The 24,335-nt window shown below is 43.9% G+C and overlaps 1 protein-coding gene and 1 long non-coding RNA gene across 8 annotated transcripts in view; one reads left to right on the top strand and one right to left on the bottom strand.

Moving 5' to 3' along the window:
- The window catches only part of LOC309539020, an 18,357-nt gene extending 8,436 nt beyond the window's left edge, over nt 1-9,921 (top strand). Inside the window, exons 2-4 of one of the 2 annotated variants that reach the window (XR_014222608.1) lie at nt 3,125-3,275; nt 4,270-4,420; nt 4,949-9,921. This is a non-coding gene — a long non-coding RNA (uncharacterized lncRNA). Of the gene's footprint in view, nt 1-2,786; nt 3,276-4,269; nt 4,421-4,948 lie in introns of those variants that run through there. The other variant, XR_014222609.1, reaches the window with a different exon arrangement.
- Nucleotides 1-24,335, bottom strand: part of POMT2 (protein O-mannosyltransferase 2) — a 50,808-nt gene that overhangs the window by 3,286 nt on the left and 23,187 nt on the right. For 2 of the 6 annotated variants that reach the window (XM_082232821.1, XM_082232817.1), the window contains exons 17-22: nt 24,199-24,258; nt 23,943-24,048; nt 22,387-22,527; nt 21,217-21,331; nt 18,786-18,899; nt 13,802-13,999 (exon numbers count right to left, since the gene is read on the bottom strand). In XM_082232821.1, the coding sequence (XP_082088947.1) occupies nt 13,945-13,999; nt 18,786-18,899; nt 21,217-21,331; nt 22,387-22,527; nt 23,943-24,048; nt 24,199-24,258 (591 nt within the window). In that variant the 3' untranslated portion in view covers nt 13,802-13,944. Of the gene's footprint in view, nt 1-1,495; nt 1,534-4,280; nt 4,352-13,801; nt 14,000-16,118; nt 16,513-16,552; nt 20,648-21,216; nt 21,332-22,386; nt 22,528-23,942; nt 24,049-24,198; nt 24,259-24,335 lie in introns of those variants that run through there. The other 4 variants (XR_014222013.1, XM_082232818.1, XM_082232820.1 and 1 more) reach the window with 4 other exon arrangements.

Raw genomic sequence — 24,335 nt, 5'->3', positions numbered from 1 at the left:
TGCCAGGGGATCTTATGACTGCTTGCTTATGACACCCATGGGCTATAACATTCCTAACAGGGGAACACAGAAGTTGGAAAGGAATCCTGTATTAAACTTTTTTATTTTTTAATGGATGAACAGACATCATATTAGTTTTGGACTCTGCTTGCTTGTTCCCTTGCCTTTCTTGAACATGAAAGAGAGGTAGCAGCAAACCGAAGGTGAAGCAGCAACATTTGATTTGATTTGGTCTTTCATTCTCACCCCTGCCACCCACCCCACCATGCTAGATCTGTGTGATAAGAGCACTGTGTTCAGAAAACTCAGGTCCTTATTCTGTTAAAGCTGGAGCCAGGGCCATCTTAAGCATATGCGGCGCTGGGGTGCAAAGATCCGCCCAATACCCCTAGGTGCTCTCCTATTTATCGGGTTTTGTTGCTGCCGTTGGCGCACAGTGGATCCCGTCTGGAGATGTTTCCTCTGCTGCCCCTTGCATTCCCCGTCGTTCTGCGCTGGCACCCCACGTTGGGCGGCGCTAGGAGCGTGCGCCAACAGTGGAAAAGCCAGCAAAGGAACCTGAAGCTCGCCGGACGCAACATGGATGCATCACACAGCACCCACAACGTTATACGGCGCTCCGGGCATGGCCAAAACAGTTGGCCACCATGCAGCTGGGGCAATAGCCGACAGCCCAGCGGAGCAGAGAGGTGGCTTGGTGCGAGTTCGGGGGTGAGCATTGGAGTACAGGGAAGAGCCGCCCGCGAAGCTCCGACAGGCTCTGCTCCACTCAGCTGTCGCCGGCTCTTCCCTGGGCTCCAACGCTTGGCCCCGGACTCTAGGCCTAGCGCCCCTGAGAGGCCGGCACCCGGGTGCCGTGCACCCCTAGCACCAACGGTTAAGACGGCCCTGGCTGGAGCAGCCTCACAGCTTAAGGTCCTGATCCATTAGCACAACCACACACCTGTAGACATGGGTGTAGCCAGGGGGAGGGGCAGCTGCCCCCCTAAATCAATAAACCTCAATAATAATACATAACTGAAGTTCTGCCCCGCCTCAAACAAAAAATCCTGGCTATGCCCATGCCTGTAGAATTAAGGTTCAGAACTGGTTATGACTGAATAAGCCCACCAGCAAGCAATTCTGGACACAGCATTACTATCTAGGTCATTATATTGTTTTTTAAAAGCTTATGGGCTTGAGAGAAGGGCATGTATCAGATTTCCATTTAGGTAAAATTCATTGTGTAGTGAATTTTAATTGCTATGGGAGAGGATTTATGTCTCAAAAAGTGGGCCAAAAATATAGAATAAAATAAATAAATCCCAGTGCAATCATTGTGTGGGTACTCTACATGCCTGGAAGATATAAATGGGAACATTACAACACATTTAATTTAAGGCAAACAGAACCCATTGTACAAGGCAAAGCAAGCATTTAATAATGGCTTTTAAACTACATCAAATCTATTCAAAGCCCTCAGCTTCTATCATTAAGATTAAGTGAAAGCTCTTACTTTAAAATGTTCTGTTGCTCCAGGCACCAGGGATGCAGCTTTAGAAAGAGGAAGCAATCAGGCAAAAATATTTAAACAAAAAGAAAGACTGGAAAAAATTTCAGAGAATCATATTTGCAAAAGTTATGTTAAAAATCTTGCAAACTCCTGCATGGAAGTGTATTGGTTTTACCAAGACAAATGTGCCATTTTAAAACCTAGATGCATCAGAGTTTACATTATTCTCAGTTGATGCAGACCAAAAAATTCTTGAGCCTGTCCACATCAAATGTACAGGGGTGCCTCGCAAGACGAAATTAATTCGTTCCGCGAGTTTTTTCGTCTTGCGTTTTTTTCCGTCTTGCGAAGCACAGTGTCGGAAAAGTTTTGGAAAAGCTTCAAAAATCACCCAAGTCTTCAAAAACCTCAAAAAAGGCTACCACACCGCGTGCTATGAGTTGCTCCTCGAAGTCAAGTCGCAACTGTATTAACGGTTTTAAGAAAAAGGAAACAAACTTGCAAGACATTTCCGTCTTGCGAAGCAAGCCCATAGGGAAAGTCGTCTTGTGAAGCAACTCAAAAAACCAAAAACCCTTTCGTTTTGCGAGTTTTCCGTCTTGCGAGGGATTCGTCTTGCGAGGTACCACTGTATGTGAAAAGGTGCAGTTACAGAAACCACATGGTATTCTTTGCCAACTTGGTCTCCTATAGATTTTTTCGGACTACAACTCTCATTGTTCCAAGGCAGGTCACCTGTGCTAGCTGAGACTGATGGGAGTTGTAGTCAAAACATTTGGAGGGCACCAGGTTGGGGAAGGCTGAAACAAGGAATTTGGTTAGCTGTTTGAACAACCCATCCACTAATGCCATTGCATGTTTATTAGAGTAAGACCATTTTGTTTTTCCATTGGGTTTTCCATTAAGTTTTGTATTCTAACCTCTTTTAATTGGCCTGCTTGGTGCTGCTTCAGTTTAACACAGGCGTCTGCAACCTTTAAGACACAAGGAGCCACTTGGACCCGTTTCTGAAGAAAAAACAACTGGGAGCCGCAAAACCATTGCGACATTTAAAGCATGCGCGCCGCTGCCCTCCGATCTGACAGCGGGCGGGAAGGTGATGTTGGGACGGTGCGTGACTAACGCACGCACCGCCCGCATACGACGTCACAGCCATTACAGTGCCCGCCACAGTGGGGAGTGTCGGGGCGCACAATGCGCCTCCTCCCCTCGCTAGTATCCGCCCTGGAGCCGCGGCAAAGGTGTAAAAGAGCCACATGCGGCTCCAGAGCCGCGGGTTGCAGACCCCTGGTTTAACATTTAATTGTTGCTTGTTTTATTGTATCTTGTAGGATGTTAGCTACCTTGAGCACTCCTCTGGTAAATGAAAAGGTGGTCTGTCTGTCTGTCTGTCTGTCTGTCTGTCTCTCTCTGGTTACTTCTCTTTCTTTGCACTGTCAGATTTCACAGTCATTCTCAGTTCCAAGAACCAAGGTAGTCAACTATTGGCTACTCTCCCTCTCAAATCAGATTATTTTAAAGGGCTGTTTATTTAGACTGTGTACACATTAGCAGCTTAAAACACAGCTGGGTTGCTATTTTTCTCAGTTCAGATTGAATTTGGCTTAGGGGAAACATATAGAAAGCCCAGAGTTTTTCATACAAAACATCGGGATAGGTATGGATTGTGACTAACATTGCTTCTCCAACCACTGGTGGGACCAAGCTGGATGCAGAGTAAACAGGACTGTGCACACAGCCTTATTCAAACTTCTGTACCACGGCACCTTCCCAAGGGCTCAAGGTGGGTAATTCAGAAATAAAACAGAGCAGAATCAGTAAGCACAAAATATCCACTTAGGCTTCCTAATTATAATGGAAATTGGAATGCATTCTGAAGGCAGCATGTTCCCATTTCATATGCAAATAGAAGCTTGACCCCATATATATTTACAAGAGGGTCAACAGCCTCTCATGTTATCTAGTGAAGTACAGTGCTTTAGTATCAAAAATGACAGTTTGAGTGGAAAATTTCACACAGAGTAAGAGCAACCAGTCGGTAGAGCATGAGACTCTTAATCTCAGGGTCAAGAGTTTGAGCTCCACGTTGGGCAAAAGATTCCTATGTTTGTATGCAATTTTGTAACCCAGAAACCACTATTAAAAACCATTTAACATCTCTCTCTCTCTCTCTCTCTATATATATATATATATACACACACACACAAGATTCCTGCAATGAAGGAAGTGGGACTTGATGACCCTTGTAGTGCCTTGAATTGTGAATGGAGCACAAACATTTAAATGGCTCCATTTCCCTACAGCAAAACTATTATTTTCATTACAAGCCAGCAGCTGGCTTTGAAAAGCTTTTGATCTCTATTATTTATAAACAGGAAATGAGAAGCTCCAACAGATATCCACATCATTTACGATTGTATCCGGAGTCTGGATCAGGTCAGTAGCTCAAATGGCCACTTAGAGAAATTTTAGGTTTTTAATTCAAAAACTAACAGCTGAGGCACTTCTCTTCTTACTGCACAAGGGACTTTATAATTGGTCCCCATAACAGCCCTGTGAAATAGGATAGGTACTAAGTGAGGAAGGCACCTACAAACCTCTTGCATACTGTGGCAGATTCACACATTCCCTCTCACTCTTTACAAAAAAAAAAATATGCTCAAATTTAAATGACAAAATATACTCTTGGCACCATCACTTGCAAATACTGTAGTGCATACATATTTCAAGAGCTCGATTTCCCCACAGTAATCAACTGATCCAATTTTTCTTTTCAGGAACATCTCACCAGAATATGTTGTGTCATTCCTATGTGCTCTAGTTGCAGATGTCATTCACATTCAGGCAGAATATCGAGAGCTGGGAAAAACATTGAGATAACGTCAATGTCCCGCCACTCAAAACAGATTGCATCTTGGAAGAGATGAGGTGGGTGAGAGGAGTGTTATAACTATTTGTTTCCATGCCTGGGGCAGACTTCAGTTCCCCTACCCCCAAAAGTGGCAAAAGTTATGGACAGTTGCACATCTTAAGGCACAAAATGAAAGTTCTCACTGCTCAGATGGACTGCTCCTGTTTGGTACTGTTGTAGAGGCACCCCATTGGCTACTGCTGTCCCATATCTGGTCTCCAATTTCTCCTCTGACTGTTATTTATTGGCTCAATGTGCTTTGCTGTGCTAGGTTGCAGGGGAAAGGGTCCATGAAAAGCTACAAGACTAAGAACAAGCAGATATCTGGCTTTTCCTCTTCCAGCCTGAAAATGGGACAGTTTTATTTCATACACCTGAGAGCAGGGGAAAGGAACATAACCTTATGAAAACAAATGGCAACATATTCCGTGATTTCCAATGGCCATTTTGTGTCCCTCTCCAAGCTTGGTCTAGGGTAGATACCACATAGTCTCACCTCACTTGGGGTGTCCAGTCTTTTATCATTCTTCTGTCCTTCTCTTAAGGCCTACAATGAGAGTATGCCCTACACAGGATGTGAAGCACAAAATGGCCTATAATAAAAGTTCTCTGATCTCTTTGATGGACATTTCACCTTCAAGACCATAAAGCAGAGATGATCAAACCAACCTCCTGCAAATGGCATTGGCTCAAGTCGGCATCTTCCTCCCCTCTCAAAGATTGCCAGCTCCTAAGCATTTGTAGATTTCCAGGTCACACCTTGTAGATCCTGGCGAGTGGCAAGCGTACACCACCACCTGAACCACCCACATCAGAATACTTTACAGTGTGTAATTACAAATTACCGGGGCATTAAATTAAAACCCTTCGTGCAGAACGGCAGCTTTACAAATCTGATCAAGCTTAATTTCTAAGGGTTTCATCTATTTTCTATCTGCTTTGTGTTCATTTTTGGGGGGTTGCCAAATGCAAAGTCAAGGAGGCATGGTCTGCAAATAGATTAGAAGCTGGTCAAGGTGTGTGTGTGCCTTCTTTTGCCTGAACCGCGCAACACATCCTTGGACCAGGCACCGATCAGTGCAGCTGCAGGATGTCGGAGCTGGCATATTCTCTCATCCTCACAGGATACATGCCAGAAGCAGCCAAATCCAAAGCAGCACCTTATCCTCTGCAAGTGCCAAGCAAGGTACCACTGTTTCAGACTTGGCAGTTATTCCATGCAAAGTGGCAGTGTGTTGGATGGGTAGGCACACCCTCAAGTTGGAGAAGGGGGCGGAGTGGCTAGGGACACAAAGCAGCAGGGAAGAAGCCAAATGCTCCGGGCCATATGTGGGCCATCCATGTTTGGAGGTACAAGTCTCTTAGTCTGTTTTATTCAAAGGATGGATAGGTAACAGTCAGCCTTACCTGCAGTGTACTTTGTGTCCTGGCAGTTGGAGCACTGAGGTTACCAGTCTTTGTATCTTGAAACATGGGTTTTAGGCTGGTAGCAAAGCTAGAAACCTGAATTATTTTTCACATCTCACCACCTGGTTTGGCACCATTCACTTGGGTCCTCACTTCTCTCAGAAATGCTCACTTGATATCTCTTAGGTATCCTCGCTTCTTAAAACCACTTACTTTTGCAAGAAGGCAGATGGTTGCTCTGAACAACTCTGATCAGCTATACTCATCTCAAAGTGAAGGTACTTTAGAAACCTAGTTTATGTCCTCACTGAAGTGCTCCATGTGGTTTATGATAAATACTTCTGCCTGGACCCAACTAAAGTTAGCCACTCTTCAGTCCCATTGAAATCAATGGGGCCTAAGTAGCCACGGTTATCTTGTCCCTCTGATTTAAATGGAGCATAAGCACCATTACTCTTAGTCAGATCAGGGCCAATACATTAAGGTAAGCAAGATAGAAGTGCTAATACTTTTGTCATTTTCAGGGTTGTTACCAGCAGCTATGGCAACTGTCTATTTATATGATCAATTACCCTGCGAACTCACCTTAGCTTGCAAGCTGCTTGCCCATTTAAGATTTAAATCAGAAACTGGAGTTGCAAGACAGTCCACATCCCAGGGCAAGGTCTGAGGCTTTTGGCTAGTCTTTATTTCATTCTGGAATATATGATCATGTAAGCAAGAGAGAGACACAGTAGCCCGAGAATGACCAACAAGCATCTACATTAGATCGTAGGACAATTTGGGCAGGGTCTGTTTTCTTTTTCTTTTTTTACTGTCTGTAGAGCATCTAGCTTTTATAGCTGCTTGTCAAGCACACAGGTGTTGACCTCAGGTATATAATATTACTCCCTTGGGTCCAGGAACGTCACGATATGCCTGCCTTACTCACTCACTCAAGGGTTATAAACTGGACTCCTGTGAGTACAGTAAGTGTAAGTATCATCCCAGCAAGTGTGAACAGGTATAACTCTCACATGAAGAGATCTTGCAAAAGCTAGTACTAAGGAGTGGGGTTATGATTCATTAGATCTCCAAGGCAAGGCTGGCGGGCTATATAGGTGTTACTTCAGGAAGCACAAATGCAGCTATTTATGAAGTCATGAGAGAGTTGGCCACAGGAGCTCTCTCCCAGTTGCTGCGCTGAGCAACATTCTTCATAACTTGGGCTCTTTGCTCTTTTCTGAGCCTGCTCTCCTAACTGCTCTGCCTACATAGCAGTAGCCAGTGCTTTTTTTCTGGGGGTACGCATACCCCTAAAAATTTTGTGAATCTAACAGGAGAAAAAACTTTTTTTATATATAAAAAATAGTTTCTTCTCTAGCATAGTGAATCGTCAGTTTCATTGCTACCCCCCGATGGCGGCCTCATTTCCTGTCACGGTGTTTCCTGAGTCTGACGGAAGCGAGCGTTTAATGTGTGAAGGAGGAGTTGGAATCTAGCACTGTGATTGGTCAGTTTCATTGTTACCACCTCCAATGGCGTCTTCATTTCCTTTCCCGGTGTTTCCTGAGTCTCAGACGGAAGTGAGTGTTTAATGTGTGAAACAGTGTGGAATGTGGATGTGTGGTGTTTTACAGAGGAATTGGGAAGGTGTTAGTGCACACAACCTCATGCCAATGTGGAAGTTACTGTGGGCTGTCAGCTGTGTGATATGAGGTAATGCATCTTCTTTGTACTTTTGTCCATTTACTGTATTTATTTTCCCCGATTCGAACTATAAAAGGGTGATTTTCTTGAGTCAAAATGAGAGTACCCCTAAACATTTTTTTAAGAAAAAAAAGCACTGGCAGTAGCAATACATTATTTGCAGCCTGGCATGAGCCAGTATGAACTCTGGGATGAGTCACTCAGCAAATAATAAAGATCATTCTCTTAGACTTCTACCCTGAACTAGGAATCCTCTTTGCATGGTGGTGGAATACCTGACGAATTATTAAAAAGGGACATACATGCAAAAGGAACATTTCACTTTAAGGGGAAATAACTTGAACTTTTACATGGAGGCCTCAGGCCAGCTGTTAAGCGCACTGGGCAAGGCGAGGACACTGCACCGCTGTGCAAATTGTCTTCAGAACCCAGGTGACGGCATGAAATCCCCTCCAGGCAGAATTAGATATTGGAAAAGATGCAGGGCTGCCACCATGCCATCCAGGTCTTTCTCTCCCCTCTCCTAAGTTCTGCATGAGGAGATATTACTCTTCATGTTTCCTACCCCAACAGACAATCAATGTGAGGCAGGGCCAGGGAAACACAGCCAAACAAAATTAGCATAATGCAGGGTTTAGCCAATGTAGTGCCCTCCAGATGTTTCCAGACTACAACTCCCATCAACCCCTCAGCAGAGACGATGGGAGGTGCAGTCCAACATCTGGAGGCCACCTTGGTCACCCTGACTTAATGACACATTTTACCAGGAAGATGGGTGAAGCTCGTCTTCTTTCAATGTCTTGTTCTCCTCTAAGGAGATTTCTCAGCTAGGGCTATGCCACTTTGACAGATGCCCCTTGAATGTCACACTTTAGCTTCATTTTGGGGTGCGGGAGCACAACCAGGGAGACTTCAGATCTGCCACTTAAAAGCTCCATGCAGTGGCATTTCCATTTCATATTCGAAAAGGGAGGGATAATGCCTCTCCTCCCTCTTATAAACAAATCTGCCAAGCTCCAGATTAAAAAAAATAAAAAAGCAGAAAAGCAATAGCCAGAAACAAACCCACGCAGCAGGAGGGTCAAGGCTGAGAGCCGATTAGACCTTCAGGGCAGCATGTAGCATCGCCCAGGAGATGACAGATGAGCACGTTGCCAGGCACACAAGTGCCAGAGGAGCTTGACAGCCCCAGTCTCTCTCTCCGCTGCATATAGAGCAGACTTGCTCCCTGTTAGTCTGGTGTCAGAGGAGTTTCTATGGCTGCCGTTGTACTGACAGGATGAGGGTGACCTGAAGGGAATTGTCATAAGCAAAGCAAACACCTCTCTTGTCCCACCTTTCAGTGGGCATTCAAGCAGGCAATGCAACCTGCAGACATTGTGGGTCTCAGGACACACTTGCAAGCTCCAAAACCTTCCAGCATCTTGGAACCTATGACAGCATCACCCCTAAATGGCTTGTTATGTAATCTTATCTGACTTTGTGTTAAACAGGCTAATGGAAGAAGGCCTCAGCCTTGGCGCTTTACCAGGCCTCGCCTCGGAATATACAAAGTAGGATTCTGTTACACTGGACTTTCTCCTGCTACAGAACACTAGACTCCCAGCCTCCAAAGCCGGTGCCAAGTCATGGTATCAGATACTGCTAGACATGTATTGTTCATTCATTACAGTTTGGCGAAGCTAGGCTGTTTGCATTAACACCTGTAGTGGTAACCTGGTTACTGGTAGAATCCCACACCTGCTTTCTATTGTAAGGCTCAGTCCACATGCCACAATCTGGGGAAAGTTGAGCTCACTACAGCACACTCTTATGTAACAGCATAAGCCTATGTATATTTGCTTGGAAGTAAGTGCCAATCTAATTCAATGGAGTTTACTCCTAGCACAAGATTGTACTGTAAGGCTGCATTCCTAAATCCACTCACAAGAATGTAAACATAACTGAACCAAGAGGGGCTTAATTTCAAGCAAACTTAATTCAGATTACTCTGCTTGGCTGCAGTCCTATGCATACTTACCTGGCAAGTAGAATTAATAGTGGGATTTAGCAGTAAACAAGCATAGGATGGCGTCCTAAAAAGAACATCTCTCGCTAGCTTTAGACACATGTAAGAAAACTGTAGAGGTAAGTATTCAACATTTCAACAATGAACATTTCAATCAGAATGTTGTGGTTTAGCATACTGTTAGGAGTTGGTGGGTGCTAGACCATAGCTGTCAAGCGTCCCTTATTTGGTGGGAAACTCCCTTATCCCAGCGCCGTGTCCCGCTGCTGTCCCTTATTGATGATATCCCTTAAATTTCCCGGGTTTCAAAGGAAGCAGCTCCTCTCCCTCCCTCCCTGCCGGCCAGGGAGGAGGGAAGCTCCAACTGTGTTGCTTGGCTGCCCAGCCCGCCCCCCTCCGGCCTCCTCTCACCAGCCTCGGCCCTTCCCGCCTTCCCGCCGGGACTGGCGGGAGCCTCGGGTCCTTCTGCCGTCATCCTCCTTGCAGCCGCCGAATTGAGCTTCTCTGCCTGGGCCCTCCCCTCTGCCCGTCGCCGCCGCCGCTCCCGCTAGGCCATACTGCGGCTGCACCGCCGAAGTACCCGGGTGAGAAGGGGCAGCCTGGCACGGCCTATGAATTGCTGAGGAGCCTTGAGAGGAGAGTGAGGGAAACCATAGAGAAAGCAGTTCAGAGCGAGGAGGCGGCGGCGGAGGCAGAGGCACAGGCAGGTGTTCCAAGGGCTAACCATTGAGGGGGAAAGTGGAGGAAGGACCGCAAGCGCTTCTCCCATAGATTTGTAGTGGTAGACTAGCATAGATGGTCTGATCTGCGGGTTTACTTTGGGTGCTATTCCCCCCCCCTCCTCCCGCCCCGCCTGATGGAACTGAGAGCTGCAGATGGAGCACGAGAGAAAAGATACAGAACTGCAGCAGCATCTTCATAGCTTGGACTTCGTTTTGCGCAAAAAGTGGTTGCTCCTTGTAGTTATTGAATTGCAGTGTTTCATCAGCTAGTTTCTTGAGCAGCAACCTCTGGAAACGAAGGGCTAAAAACCGGCGTTGCTCTCCCAAATTATCTGGTCCCTTTTAACTTCGTATTTCAGCTGACTAAAATCCCTTATTTTGGCTGCTGATCCCTTATTTTCGAGGCTGCTGGTCCCTTATTTTCAAATCTGTAAGTTGGCAGCTATGTGCTAGACACCCTAAATTCCTGGGTCTAATAGGTCTTAGAACTTAATCAATGTTTGGAGTATTACAACTGGGAAATAACCCAGAACCCGTGTAATAGACTCATGAGCATTAGGCCAGAGCTGCACTAACCTGTGTGCTGGGCAATGCTAATCCTGTGGAATCAGCATGTTTTAAGGGCCAATTCAGCCAAGGTGGCTTCTGTGTAAGGTGACAACTTTAGGCTGAGCCATTAGGAGGATACACTGTGTGAGACGGCAAAATGAGTGGGGCCTTTCCAAATGTGTGCAGTGATGTGAGTTAGAAGCTTGGGGAGGAGTTATGTGACAGGGGAGCAGAAAGGAGGCCGGGCACAATGACTCATGTCTGTTTGGATCCTAGGTTGCATCTATGGGAGAAGAAAGACCCCCTTGGGAGTGTAATGCTGGAAACCCTTTTATCGTAGGCTCAGGTTGCCTCACCTGGCCTTGTGGGTGGGCCAGCCCTGGTTATGGCCAGTAATCTGGCCACTGCTTTTTGAACCAGCTGAAGTTTCCAAACTGTCTGCAAGGGCACTTCATGTAGAACACCTTGAAATATCCCATCTGTAAGTTACCAAAGCATGGAGTACCATGGCCAAGTTATCCCTGTTCGAAAGGGGCTGTAGGTGGTGAACCAGCTGTAGCTGGAAATAGGCATTCCTAGCCAATGGACTTGCTCTAACTGTAATTCAACTCTGTCCAAAACTGAGCCATTTTGTCCCTAAAGTGCCTCGCAAATTGCTACAGCAGGGTGCTGTTGCAGACAGGCTGAGAACAAGAAACCACTTATAAATTGTGTTCTTGTCACTATGACTACGGACAAGTCTACCTCTACATGAGCCTTCCTAATCTGATGCCTTCCAGATTTTGTTGGACCACATCATTGAGGCCAAGAGTGGGATTTTGTCTTCTGAGCAGCCCAGGAGCTCCATACACACTGCAGCCATTTGACTTCACCCCCAGAGGCGCACTCCGTTGTCTCTCAAGACAGATGGATGCCAACAACGAAAAAAATTCCCTTCATCCCTGACTATTAGCCATGCATGCTGGGGCTGGGGCTGCAGTCCAAAACATCTCAAGGGCACTAGGTTGGGGAAGGTTGTTCTATGCTTTGCTTCTGCACTAAGTAGCTTCTATCCTGCTCAAAGCTCCGGCTTGAGACCTCAGTGCACCATGATGATTTCTGGTTCCCATCTTTGCAATTGTACTTTGGCGTAATTAAAACAACCCCCCTCCAGACTGCTTTCCATTTCAAAAATTCAACTTCTGAATATCTTCATGAATAATGCGGTTCTGATCAAGCTCCCCTAGTCTCTTTGCTCATCTTTATGCCAGTTTCACAGGCTAGGTCCCCCACCCTCTCTTCCCTAGCGATCGTTCTTTCTCCATATCACTCTCAGGCTAAGAAAAAAGGAGCTCACAGAACTTCTCCTGCTCATCCCCTGCAGGCCACAATATAGCAAAGCTACTCTCAAATGTTACAGATGGGTAGCCGTGTTGGTCTGCCATAGTCAAAATAAAAAAATTCCTTCCTGTAGCACCTTAAAGACCAACTAAGTTAGTTCTTGGTATAAGCTTTCGTGTGCATGCACACGAAAGCTTATACCAAGAACTAACTTAGTTGGTCTTTAAGGTGCTACAGGAAGGAATTTTTTTATTTTTACTCTCAAATGTGATTGCATAACAAGCAGTAGAAAGGCTTGTTGAGGTTAACAATATTTTACATAAATGATAAGGGCTACAAATGGACCGTTTTCCTCTTGCCATCAAGCTAAAGGGGAAACCAGTGGGGCAGCAATAATGACCTCAGAGGATCTGAGCCATGCAAGAAAATTGCCATTAAAAAAAAAAAGGCCATGTTAAGACTTTCCTTTGCACTGAACGGAGTGTGAACCTAAATGTCTCCTAATGCCCTGGCAGCTGTTGTTGTTGTTTAGTCGTTTAGTTGTGTCCAACTCTTCGTGACCCCATGGACCAGAACACGCCAGGCACTCCTATCTTCCACTGCCTCCTGCAGTTTGGTCAGACTCATGTTTGTAGCTTCGAGAACACTGTCTAACCATCTCGTCCTCTGTTGTCCCCTTCTTCTTGTGCCCTCAATCTTTCCCAACATCAGGGTCTTTTCCAAGGAGTCTTCTCTTCTCATGAGGTGGCCAAAGTACTGGAGCCTCAGCTTCACGATCTGTTCTTCCAGTGAGCACTCAGGGCTGATTTCCTTAAGAATGGATACGTTTGATCTTTTTGCAGTCCATGGGACTCTCAAGAGTCTCCTCCAGCACCACAGTTCAAAAGCATCAATTCTTCGGCGATCAGCCTTCTTTATGGTCCAGCTCTCACTTCCATACATCACTACTGGGAAAACCATGGCTTTTACTATACAGACCTTTGTCGGCAAGGTGATGTCTCTGTTTTTTAAGATGTTGTCTAGGTTTGCCATCGCCTTTCTCCCAAGGAGCAGGTGTCTTTTAATTTCGTGACTGCTGTCACCATCTGCAGTGATCATGGAGCCCAAGAAAGTAAAATCTCTCACTGTCTCCATTTCTTCCCCTTCTGCCCTGGCAGCTAGGGACTACTTTACAAAATGAAAGTCAAAAGGGCAGCACTGCATGACTCAGCCAAGGGAATCAAATGAAGAACTCTATGGGTTTCATTCCAGGCATCAGTAGGACGGACCTACATGAAACCATTTGTCCGGTACCCAAACACTTTGCATATTTCAACCATTTCATTACTTACCTTCATTCTATTTGATTTAAAGACCCTGTTCATCAACTATGTAAGAAGAAAATGCAGTCAGCAGAGCAGACTTTAATTTTCCTCATGCTGTAACATCTCTGACCAAAGTGTGCCTTAGGTATCTTATACCTTGAAACTGATATACACTGGGCACAATCTGGCCAGTGTTAAGCACATTAACATTCCATTGATTTCAATGGAAAAAATAAAAGGTTCCTTAATATGCTTAGCTTTAATAAGAAACCTTTAGAGTAGCCAAGGCATAGGCAAACTCGGCCCTCCAGATGTTTTGGGACTACAACTCCCATGATCTCTAGCTAACAGGACCAGTGGTCAGGGATGATGGGAACTGTAGATGATGGGAACATCTGGAAGGCCGAGTCTGCCTATGCCTGGTGTAGCCTGTGGTTTTTTTAAGAGGAGGAAAAGACCTAACTGTGTTGGCCCAGGAAGGCCTTAACAGCTCAATTCCTGTAGCAGAAAGGAACAAAAATGGGATGGACGCTCCTTGCCGTTTAGTATCTGAAGACCATTCTTGTCTTTCTTCCGGGTACTGCTGTGAATTCCTGTCTGGTAAGGAAAAACAAAAATGGATCCATTTTTTTTGCCAGTGGCTAACTTCTGATGAGAGACAGCGGGAGCACAACCCTGTTGACCCTCCTTGATGTCTTCACAGCTTTTGATAGCTTCAGCCCTGACATCCTTCTGCACCAGCTCTGTGAGTTGGGAATGGAAGGCTCAGCAGTTCCCTTCCTACTGCAAATGGGGCTCTGGGAAGTGGCATTGGGGTGGTTCTTCTCAACCCCTTGTGCAAAGGGATCCCATAGTGTTCCAGCCTATCCCCGCGTTTGAATGACTATATGAAACTACTGGGTGAGCTTATTCCAGGATGCAAGAGTTAAGTTCAGTCAGTATGCCGATGACACGCAGCTGTATGTCTCTATTTTAGCAAAGTCCAATAATGCTGTAAAAATGATGGTTGCCTGCTACCATGGAGTCCCTTTTATCAGCTACTGCTGGTTTGCCAGCTGCAACCACTCTTAGACACAGAGTTTCGTGTAATCATGTATCCATCTCCTTAATGAATTACATACAGCTGTCCTTGAGGACGGTTCAGAAGTTTCAGTTAGTACAGAACACAGCTACCAAAATTGTGTCTGCCCACCCAAACCTGGTCCACCCAAACTACACCGATTTAGAAAGTTTAATTGGCAGCAGCCTGTTCACTTCCAGGCTTAATTCAAGGGGCTGGTTCTTACCTTTAAAGCTCTAAATGGCTTGGAACCCAAGTACCTGAAGGAGCATCTACTCCCATATCAACCTGCCTGGTATTAAATAGCATCTGCCAAAGTCCATCTCCATATACGTCCTCCAAGAGGTGCAAAAACAAAGGCTCTCACAGTAGTAGGACCCCCAAATAAGTTTGCCTGGCTTCAATGATGCTGTCATTTAGCTCCACGCAAACACATTTTTTTTATTAAAAAAATTCCTTCCAGTAGCACCTTAAAGACCAACTAAGTTAGTTCTAGGTATGAGCTTTCGTGTGCATGCACACTTCTTCAGATACACTTCAGATACACTTTTTTATTAGTTAGGCATACTGACATATTTTATAAATTTAATCAAGCAAGTGTTAGTATGCACTAATGTTTTGTCTCCTCTTTTTGTTCTTCCCCTCTGGATCTGCTCTATGCTGTTCACTGTCCTGAAATCCAATATGAAGGGATGCATAAAAAGGTCTTAAACAAATAAACTAGCTAGCTTGCTCCAAGTCAGATGCTATTGCCTGCCTTCTATTGGCTTGCACTAACATTTCTGCGCCTTCAGCTTACTCCAACTCATCATTGTAGCATAATGAACATCTTTATATTATTCCTTTCCATCTCACCTGAATTCCTCCACCAACTCAACAAGAAGTAGAGGGAAACGAGAGGAAAAGCATTCAGCACCTTGCGAAATTGACACTATTGGCATCCTTGTGGAAAATGTCAAACAAGAGAGCTGATTACTTCCAACTTCCTGTGGTATTTGGACATGCTCATTCAGAATTTGGATGAATCTTGATTTATTTCACACAAACCATTAGATTCTAAAAGCCATTCAAGCTTTAGAAGATGGCTATTTAACAAACCAGCTGGTTAAGGTAACATTAGCGGCACTGTTTCTGAATTGCTAGCCTACCCCTTTCAATAATAAGCATATATTCACTGGCACTGAAAAGCAGATTTTCTAGGCAATCATACCAGTGGTTTTACCATTAACAAAAAGGGCAAGTGTGTGGGGGTAGAACAAAGAAGAGCCATCACTGAGTTTGCCAATATACAATGTATTTTTTAAAATGATCCTATCACTTTCCCTCTGGAGTGAGTAATTAAATAATCTATAATGAAGTTTCTCACTATAAGCCTATATTGCAATAGCCCTCTTTATTGCTCTGACATATGGAATATTACTCTGCCAACTATTCCAAGCTCTCAGCTTGGTTCCTCAGCTGGATGCACAACAGTCAGATTACCTCATTATATCAGTGTTATTCTTGTTTTGAACTTGCTGTTCTACAGCAAGGGTCTCAATTTGCACGCACCTGCATTTTATAATATGGGCAACACCCTTTTGATTTTGAGAATCCATTTGATGCTGTAATAAGGGCAATAAGCAACAGAAAAAGAGTTCAACAAACAGACTACTGTCTTCCCAAATGGATCAAGACCTGTATTTTAATAGCAACTAAGTGCCAACAATGGGATCATGAGAAACTCCACTGTAGATCAAAAAGGCTACTGTTGACCTTCGGTATCAAACTTTGGCCAGTGAACACCAGTAAGAAGTGGCAGGAATCAAAGAGACTCCACCAAAGCATGGCAAACCACTGCCACAGGATCTGTGTGTATAAACATATTTCCCCGCTCCTCAACTCTTCATCCTATATGTGTACATTCTTTAATCCAAGGAGTGGAGAGGTAAATTCCTGCTGGTGGAACTCAGGAAAAGCAAGCATAGCCATGAGCTGTGGCTACACCGTGACCAGCATTAGTGTTTTCTGCACTAATCTAGTCCATATCGCTTCAGGCTGATCCTAACGGCTGAAGTAGGAAAAATAATAACAATCAGCAATCAACAAGACACTGGAAAGAAAGGCTATTTATTACAAAAGTATGATGGAAATTCTATCCCATTTACAGTCAATCCCTTTACAAAAGCCAGTGCCAGTCCAAAGGCAAGTTATCCTTCCATTTAGTACCATTACATGGCAGTGCACTGAAGTAGGTTCAGTTTGAAATGCGTAGATGGGGATAATGTACAAAAGACACATACAACACACAAACACACACTTCAACATCAGCAGCATTAGTAAGACAAATTCGTAATGCAGGAAGCTGCCCAGGAGCAGTAGAGAACTACATCAGACACTAAAGACACACAGATGCCTAGGGCAGAGACCAAATCACTTCTTCAAAGCAATCGCATTAAGAGATGAACTACAGATTGAGGTGCACTATGTGGCACGGTCCTCACTTCAGGGCAGAGGTGATGGGTGGCACAAATGCTCTTCCACTCCAGGAACTTCCTGCCTGCAAAAAGCTCCCGTGTCATATAGAAGGGTTCTAGCCAGCCCTACCTGATATGCTAGCTGTATATGTGAAAGGCTGCTTGTTTTTAAGTAAAGAAACATTTAAACATGTGATTGATCCTCCATTTTCAGTTTGAAGTGGTACAATTCAAGATGGGCTGGCCAATGTTTCTGAATGAGTAGTTCAGTTCTACTTACCTACCACTTAGGACTCTATGTAAATAAAATTTGCACAGTTTCTGACAAACGTTATATCCCGCACTCTGGACATGGGGTTCTTGACCATAATACACAGAACGAGAAACCAATACAGAACACAGTACTTGCCGAGGAATGAGCTATCATAGTGTCATTCCACAAGAAGAACATCAGAAATTTTTTATTGCTGATTTTTATTCCTTCCTTCCTAGAAGGAATACTGTAAAATAATACTCGTTAGTCCTACACTAATATGAAAGAAAAAAAAAACTGTCCAAGACACAAGTTTTATTTAGGCACATATTCCACCACAACAGAATTTTCTGGGTGCCAGTAAGACCACTGGAGGAGGGGGAAGGGGAGGCAGTTCTGATTACTGGATCTGGAGTCTAGGCCATGTAGATGCAGCCATTGGTAGAGAAGTCAATGATCCTATAAATGCACACTTGATCCTATAAATGTTATTACCCTTCAAACATAATGAATGATATCTGTAGAGCCACTGAGGTCTGCCTTCTACAGGGATATTTTGCACTCAAGAAAACAAATAATCTGATCAATACCCTGTTTTGAGTCAAATACTTTGGAGTTTTTAAAGAAGAAAAAATGGGGGTCGTTCATTAGAACTGTGATGGAATAGGTGAGTTGCTAAGCTACGAAAGCCCTTTTACAAGCCATGAACTGATTTGTGAAAAGACACTAATGGGTTAGAGACACCAACACCTATCAACACCATTGATCAAATGGAAGGCCACTTGTCCACAGTGAAGTCATAACTGCTGCCCAGCTAAGGCACATTTACTGAAAACAACTCCAGACCACAGATCTTGCCCACAGAACCTACTTATTTGCTTACTTATATTGGTGCTACTCTTCCAACGCTAGAAAGCTCTATGTCATAGAGTGACATAGAGCTAGATAGTATTGGAAGACCAGTACCATAGAGTGACAGCTAATAGGAATGGCAAGCCTGACACTTGTTGACCTTTTTAAAGATTCTGATTCTATATGTTTAGTATCCATGATCCCCTTCTACTGGGGAAAGCAGTCCTGTCAGAAAAACTTCAAATGAATTAGCTGCTCAAGACAGCAGCATCTTTCAGCTAGGGACAGCACTTGTAGTGTAGGTATACAGGTGTATGTTGGGATGTGAGATTTCTCAGAATGCAAGGGAAGGCGACAATAAACAGTCACCCACTGGAGTACTGCAGAATCCAAGGATGAAATGTATAGATAGCCTTGCTGAATAATTGAATTAAGTAGTAGAAATATTATCTTGATCAATATCTCTTGATCTCAGGGGGTGGGGAAAGAAATGGGTTTCCCTCCTCCAAAAAGCAACAGCGGTTGCTAATATTTAACTGCTGTAGAAAAGTACTATAACATGGAATCCACTAATAAAGGCAAAATTGAATAGTTCAGTGACTACATGATGGGACCTAATCTCAGGGAAATCTAGTCAAGAGTAACACTCAAGTGCTTCGTGAAATACAAGACGGCCAAGTCCTCTTAGTAACAGCTGGCTATCTTATTGCTTTTCTATGATTATCAACTGTATTGTTACTCCTTATATTCTATTGTACTTACAATCTACTGTTTCTCCCAGCAACAAAGATGCAGAATAATGGGAAGTTTTCGTGACTTCCCTTCTTTTCTATATATAATATCTGAGGAGTCAGGTCAGCCACACGAGAGTATTTCCTGCCACAGGAAACGGTAATAATATCAAAACCAGGAACTCATTTCAGCAATTTCCACCAGTTGTCAACAAGTGAGTTAAAATCAAAGGCTGGAACCCATCATCATCTCTGCTAACGAAAAGGCTGGTCACGACAGTCTTAAACTAGTTAAGCCAGACCAGCTAAATCAGTCTTGTGTTTCCCTTCTTAATGGACCTGGCAGCCTGACAGCAGCCAACATGCCTCATCCAGCCTCTCCTGGGAATGTTGGCATATCGTCTCCATGCCAACAGAGATAGCCCTTTGATGATGGCACAGAGGGATAGGAAGTGGCAGGCTTCAAGCTTTAACACAGACACTAAAATGAATTACTGGGTGGCCTCAATTTCTGTGTCATGTACAAAAGAAGGCTTCAGGCGACCAATTTAACAGAAGCCAAGGCCGAATTTGCTCCAGAGAACAAGAGATGGAATTAAAAGAATGCTTTGCAGGGGAACGCCTTGCTCAACCTTTTTGTCAAACTTTTCTCACATCGCTGCAGAAGTGGATTCCCACTAAGCAACTGAAGAGCTCTATTCTGCTTATCAAGCTACATCCCTCCCTTTTTTGATAGCATATGACACAGAGGTTAATTCCTCCTAAAAAAAACACATGCATTTATATTAAAAAAAATCAACATTCCTGTACCATAGCAGTTAGAAGCATGTTCTGCACACTCTACATTCATTAAAGAGATACAAGCTTCCCCACAGGAAGAAGTGTTAGTAGGCAACTGAATTAGTAGAATGAGTGACATCACAGCTCTCAGCACAAGCTTTAACATTATGTTTTCAACTTCTAGCACGCATGCATGCACATGCACATACACACTCACTCAAAGGCACCATTCCTCACTGTCAGAGGAATTTAGGGCAGGAAACCTAAATAATAATAATAAAAACATCCTTCTCTGCTTCTTAAACAAAAGGATAATCCGATGAATGGAATGCTCCAGCTTCATTTCTGCATGAGATCTTCCAGGTAACTGTTAAAGGCTATTCTGAATGGGTGTCTGTGCTCAGACAGCAAAGGCTTTATGCAAAAACAACTCATTGCCTTTTGTGTGATGGGCAGACAGAGCACTGGATCGCAGAAAGCTTTATGTCCAAGTTCCTGAACTTAGAAAAGCAGTCACAAGACTCTCCCAGGAGCACGTACCATATGTACACAAATACTTTTAAGTTCATGAAAAAAGAAGTTATTGGATATTAACTATCGTGGTCTCAGAAGACTGTTTCCTCTGTTACACGCACTTGATCTTTCCTGAGCTCTGTTAAATCCCTTATGAGCAGAGACAGGCAGACATGAGAGATACCCTTGCAAAATACACACGTCCTCCAACTCACACAAATTGACACCACTGTGGAGCCAATGGCTGTGGGACAGTTAACATATTGCTTGGATGGTTCAAACTTTTAAGTAGCAGCAGGTTCAAGTAAATGGGGCTCTAGGACCCACAGAGAGGTTCTCCTTCATAGTTGCCGCCTCCTCTTCTCAGACCTCAAGGTTGACAGTCCACTGCTTCAGCGCCGAAATGCTGTTGGGGAAACAATCCTTCACAGCTCTTGTGCAGTGGGTTTCACCACTTGTCTTCTTGTTTATTCCCTTTCCCCCCCAGGCTGTATCTAGAACTCCCATGTTTCCAGCCACCTAAGCCCTGCCATTGGGCTGTTGAGATCAGAAGCCAGAGGTCCTATCATTCCATAGGAGAGAGGGTGGAAGAGGTAGAAGCTGTGGAAAAAATCTAAACATGAATCAAATTCATGGAGACCCAACGTCACAACAGTAGAGCACATAATTGGGTGAAGTAGTTATAAGGTGTAGAGCTACTTGATATACCACTGAAGAACCCTGAAATGTTCAATTGCAAGGCAGATCAAAGTTCTTTCACACACATTAGAGGGTTGAACCAAATAGAGGACATAAGATGCACTGTCCACTAAACTCTGCAATCAAAGGGGACAGGGAATTGTGAAAGAAAAGCTTGTGTCATCTTTGCCCTGGGACGTTGCAATGATAGATGCACCTGAGCCATTATGAAGCTGCTAACTAAGATTGCTGTTGCTTCAGGAGAGGCAGTTTCTGAAGAGGGCAATGGCTGAATGTTAGCACTAGTCAATATCAAGAACCGTTAAGGTGACAACAAAATGGGCCACACAAGGAAACAGTCTTGGAGGAGCTTCCCTACATGGTTTCCTGCTTACTTGTCAGCATTTTTCAGGGTTTGGTAATGATGCAAGGCCTTTCCCTTCAAAAATAACCTTCAGATGTGTGTTAACTATTCAGAAACCAATTCTCACCTGTAGATACTAAGCAGAATCAGCACCATTATCCCATAATTGTAAACCTTCCTAGATTGGATGCTGGCTGACAGAGCACCAGCACAAAATTTCAGAAATACATCCCATGTAATCCCTGAGGGAGAAAGAGAAAAAGGAAGATTGGCCAGGTATACTGAAACTAGAAAGCACAGTGGTACCTTGGTTTAAGAACATAATCCGTTCCAGAAGACCATTCGAGTTCTGAAACGTTTGAAAACTGAAAACTCAATAGCCGATAGCTAGGCCCCAGGATCTTGCATTCAGTGGAAGCTGCATGGCATGTTTGACTTCTAAGGCGTGTTTGAAAACTGAAGCATTTACTTCCAGGTTTACAGCATTCAAAAACCGAAATGTTCGTCAACGGAGACGTTCGAAAACCAAGGTACCACTGTATCAGTAATCACATCAATCTGTACAGTCACAGCCCAGGATCAACCCATCAACCCATCTCCCCAAGATAAATCAATTCTATTTCAATCAGATGGAGTTTTCCAGTGGCAGAAAGCTAATCTTCTTTATTTTAGCAGGCAAAGTGAATCATGCAAGTTAGTCCCTGTTGAAAGAAGCATAAGATCAAAAATCACTCATCTTGAATTTCTCATGCCTATATTGATTCTAGTATCCGTAACTTAATTTTCCTTTCTTTCAGAAAAGAATCATCAAGCTAATATAGAAACATTGATGATTATGCTAGACAGTGGCCAGCAGGCGTGTATTTCTGGATGAAATTACTTTTTCCCCACTTGCTGATACCTTTAACATAAGAAGCAAAACAAAGAATGCTATAAAATACAGATGATTTCTACAGCACTTGTGGCAGTAGAATGTAATCTTTACTGCACAGATTGTCATAAAAATCCTCTGGGTAGGTCATTCTTATGTCCATATCAAAAGGTACGGAACTGACAAGAATTGGAGAGTAAACTGCCCAAGGCTACCCCATAAGAACTGACTTTTGAACCCAAGTCTCCCAGATCAAAGGGTAGACCAAACTGGTCTTGCTGCTGATCAAGATACAGTGCACTGAAGAAACTTTCAAAACATCAACCCTAAACCAACTATGTGACAATGATCTTTTACATTCGTGTCCTTTCAAAACTCTTAATCAGTCACAACATTTCGATTCTGTTGAAACTTGATGAAACTTACCTGTCAACATACAGGAGAAAAGCATGGCAGGAAAGTAATGATGAAAATAGAGCACTCTGCCCATCATGAAAAAGGGAAAGTAGTGGAGGACCCATCCTAGCATAATCCTTCCTCCGCTATGCAGCAGGACTCGAGAAAGCTCTGGAACAGAACACATTTCTTGAATTCTTTTTATCCTAACCTGTATAAACACGTGTTCACAAAGCTTCCAGCAGAAATCTAGTTTTGTGGAGTTTATAAAATGGTTTGGTTTCTACCCAAAAAAGTTGTTCCAGTTGCACAAGGACTTCTGGTTGTGCAACAGAACTTCCCCTCCTTCTCCCTGTGTCCTCCCACCTCCCAAAAATCTGCTCCAGAGAGTTGGGGGGATGGACCCAGATCAGATTGCAGGGTGGGCAGCAGGGAGGAGTTCAGCTGGAAATCCCTGCATGAATGGGATAACTTGGTTGGATACAATTCTGTGTGTTTTTACTTCACCAGTTTAGAGTCCAGGAGAAAATATTACTACTGCTGCATGCCCAGTGCAATGTGTTCCCGACAAGCCAGCCCAGCTACACTGTAAATAACCAGATCTAATTCCAGCATGTATGTTAGCAATTGCTGTAGCTCCAAACCAGCAGAGATTAAGAGAACTAGGTAAGAGAGCTGTTTCCTCATCTGATATCACAATTCCATGCAGAAACAAAGAAGGTGTTATGACATTCGCCTTGCCAAGAAACTCCAGAGTTTAAAAAGAGTGTTCTGATTAAAACCCTCAGAATGTGGCCTTTCATTACTTTTGTCACTGCTAGACAATGAAACATTAACAATATCACTGTGTGCAACAGAGAAGCCAATAAATGAAATAAGCAGCAGCTAACAACTCTCAAAGACCCAGTAGATGACTATCCTTCAGCTGTCAGGAAGACAGTAAAACCCCAAAAGAATAGTCCCAATCAGGAATTACCAAGAATTTCCAAGAATATGAAGTCTAAGAAGGAATTGCTCTCTCAGGCTATTTTCCTTGTCATGGGAACCCTAGAGCAGTAACAGTAGCTTTTCCACTTTAGGTTTCTCGGATTTTCTTTGCTTGATCAACACTAATCATCTCCCTGCTCCACACGCACAAATAAACTTTTACTGAAGGGAATGTGGTCTAGCATTTACTACATGGACTTTCTCCTTTTAAGTTGCCTCCTGCAATTAGAAAGGACCAGAACGTCTCTTTAAAAACTAGGCCGAAATCCAGCAAATCAACCTTTGTGAGCTGTTACCAGAGGCAGATTTAGGGGTGCATGGTGGTTCGTCTGCACTGGGTGCCAAGCTGAGAGGGCACCACAGGGAGCATCGCAACAAGGACTAAAATGGAAAGTCAGAGGTAGGGGAGCTGCTGCTGAAATCTGAAAGCCCAAAGTCTTCCATTCCTGTTGCACTCCACCCATTGCTCTCATGATTCCTTTGATACTGCACTCAGTGTCCTCTCATGGATAGTGGAAGTAGATATGCAGCAGGAAGCCATAGTGATTATAAAACAGAAGAGAAGGTTATAGACCCAGAAAGTAGGAAATTTACTTTACCTTTATGCTCAGCTTTTAGCCGAACTCCCCTCTTCATGGCCACAGAAACGAATATTGCCATTGTGATATACAATCCAAGAGTAATTAGGTTCAGCCACCAGATCACCTGTGAGGGAAAGCCTTGCAAGTAGACAAAGATGCACAAAAGGCACCATAAAACTACAAGGAGGGGAATGAGAGGACCTATCTGGAGGGAAGGGAGGGAAGCCAAATTCCCTCATCCCTCCTAGGGGAACAAAAAGTATATTCTCCTTACCGGATTTCCCAGCAAATAAACCCTGTAGTCTGTTTCATTGACTCCAGAAAAACGAAGGCCCTGTGGAGAAATTGATGGCCATCATCAGTATGTTATCAACACAGGTTTTTTCAGTCTACATTTTGCCTTAAGCCTGA

This window comes from Podarcis vaucheri (assembly GCF_965113315.1).
Source record: "Podarcis vaucheri genome assembly, chromosome: 1".
Lineage (NCBI taxonomy): Eukaryota > Metazoa > Chordata > Lepidosauria > Squamata > Lacertidae > Podarcis > Podarcis vaucheri.
This window is presented reverse-complemented; position numbering and strand designations above follow the sequence as displayed.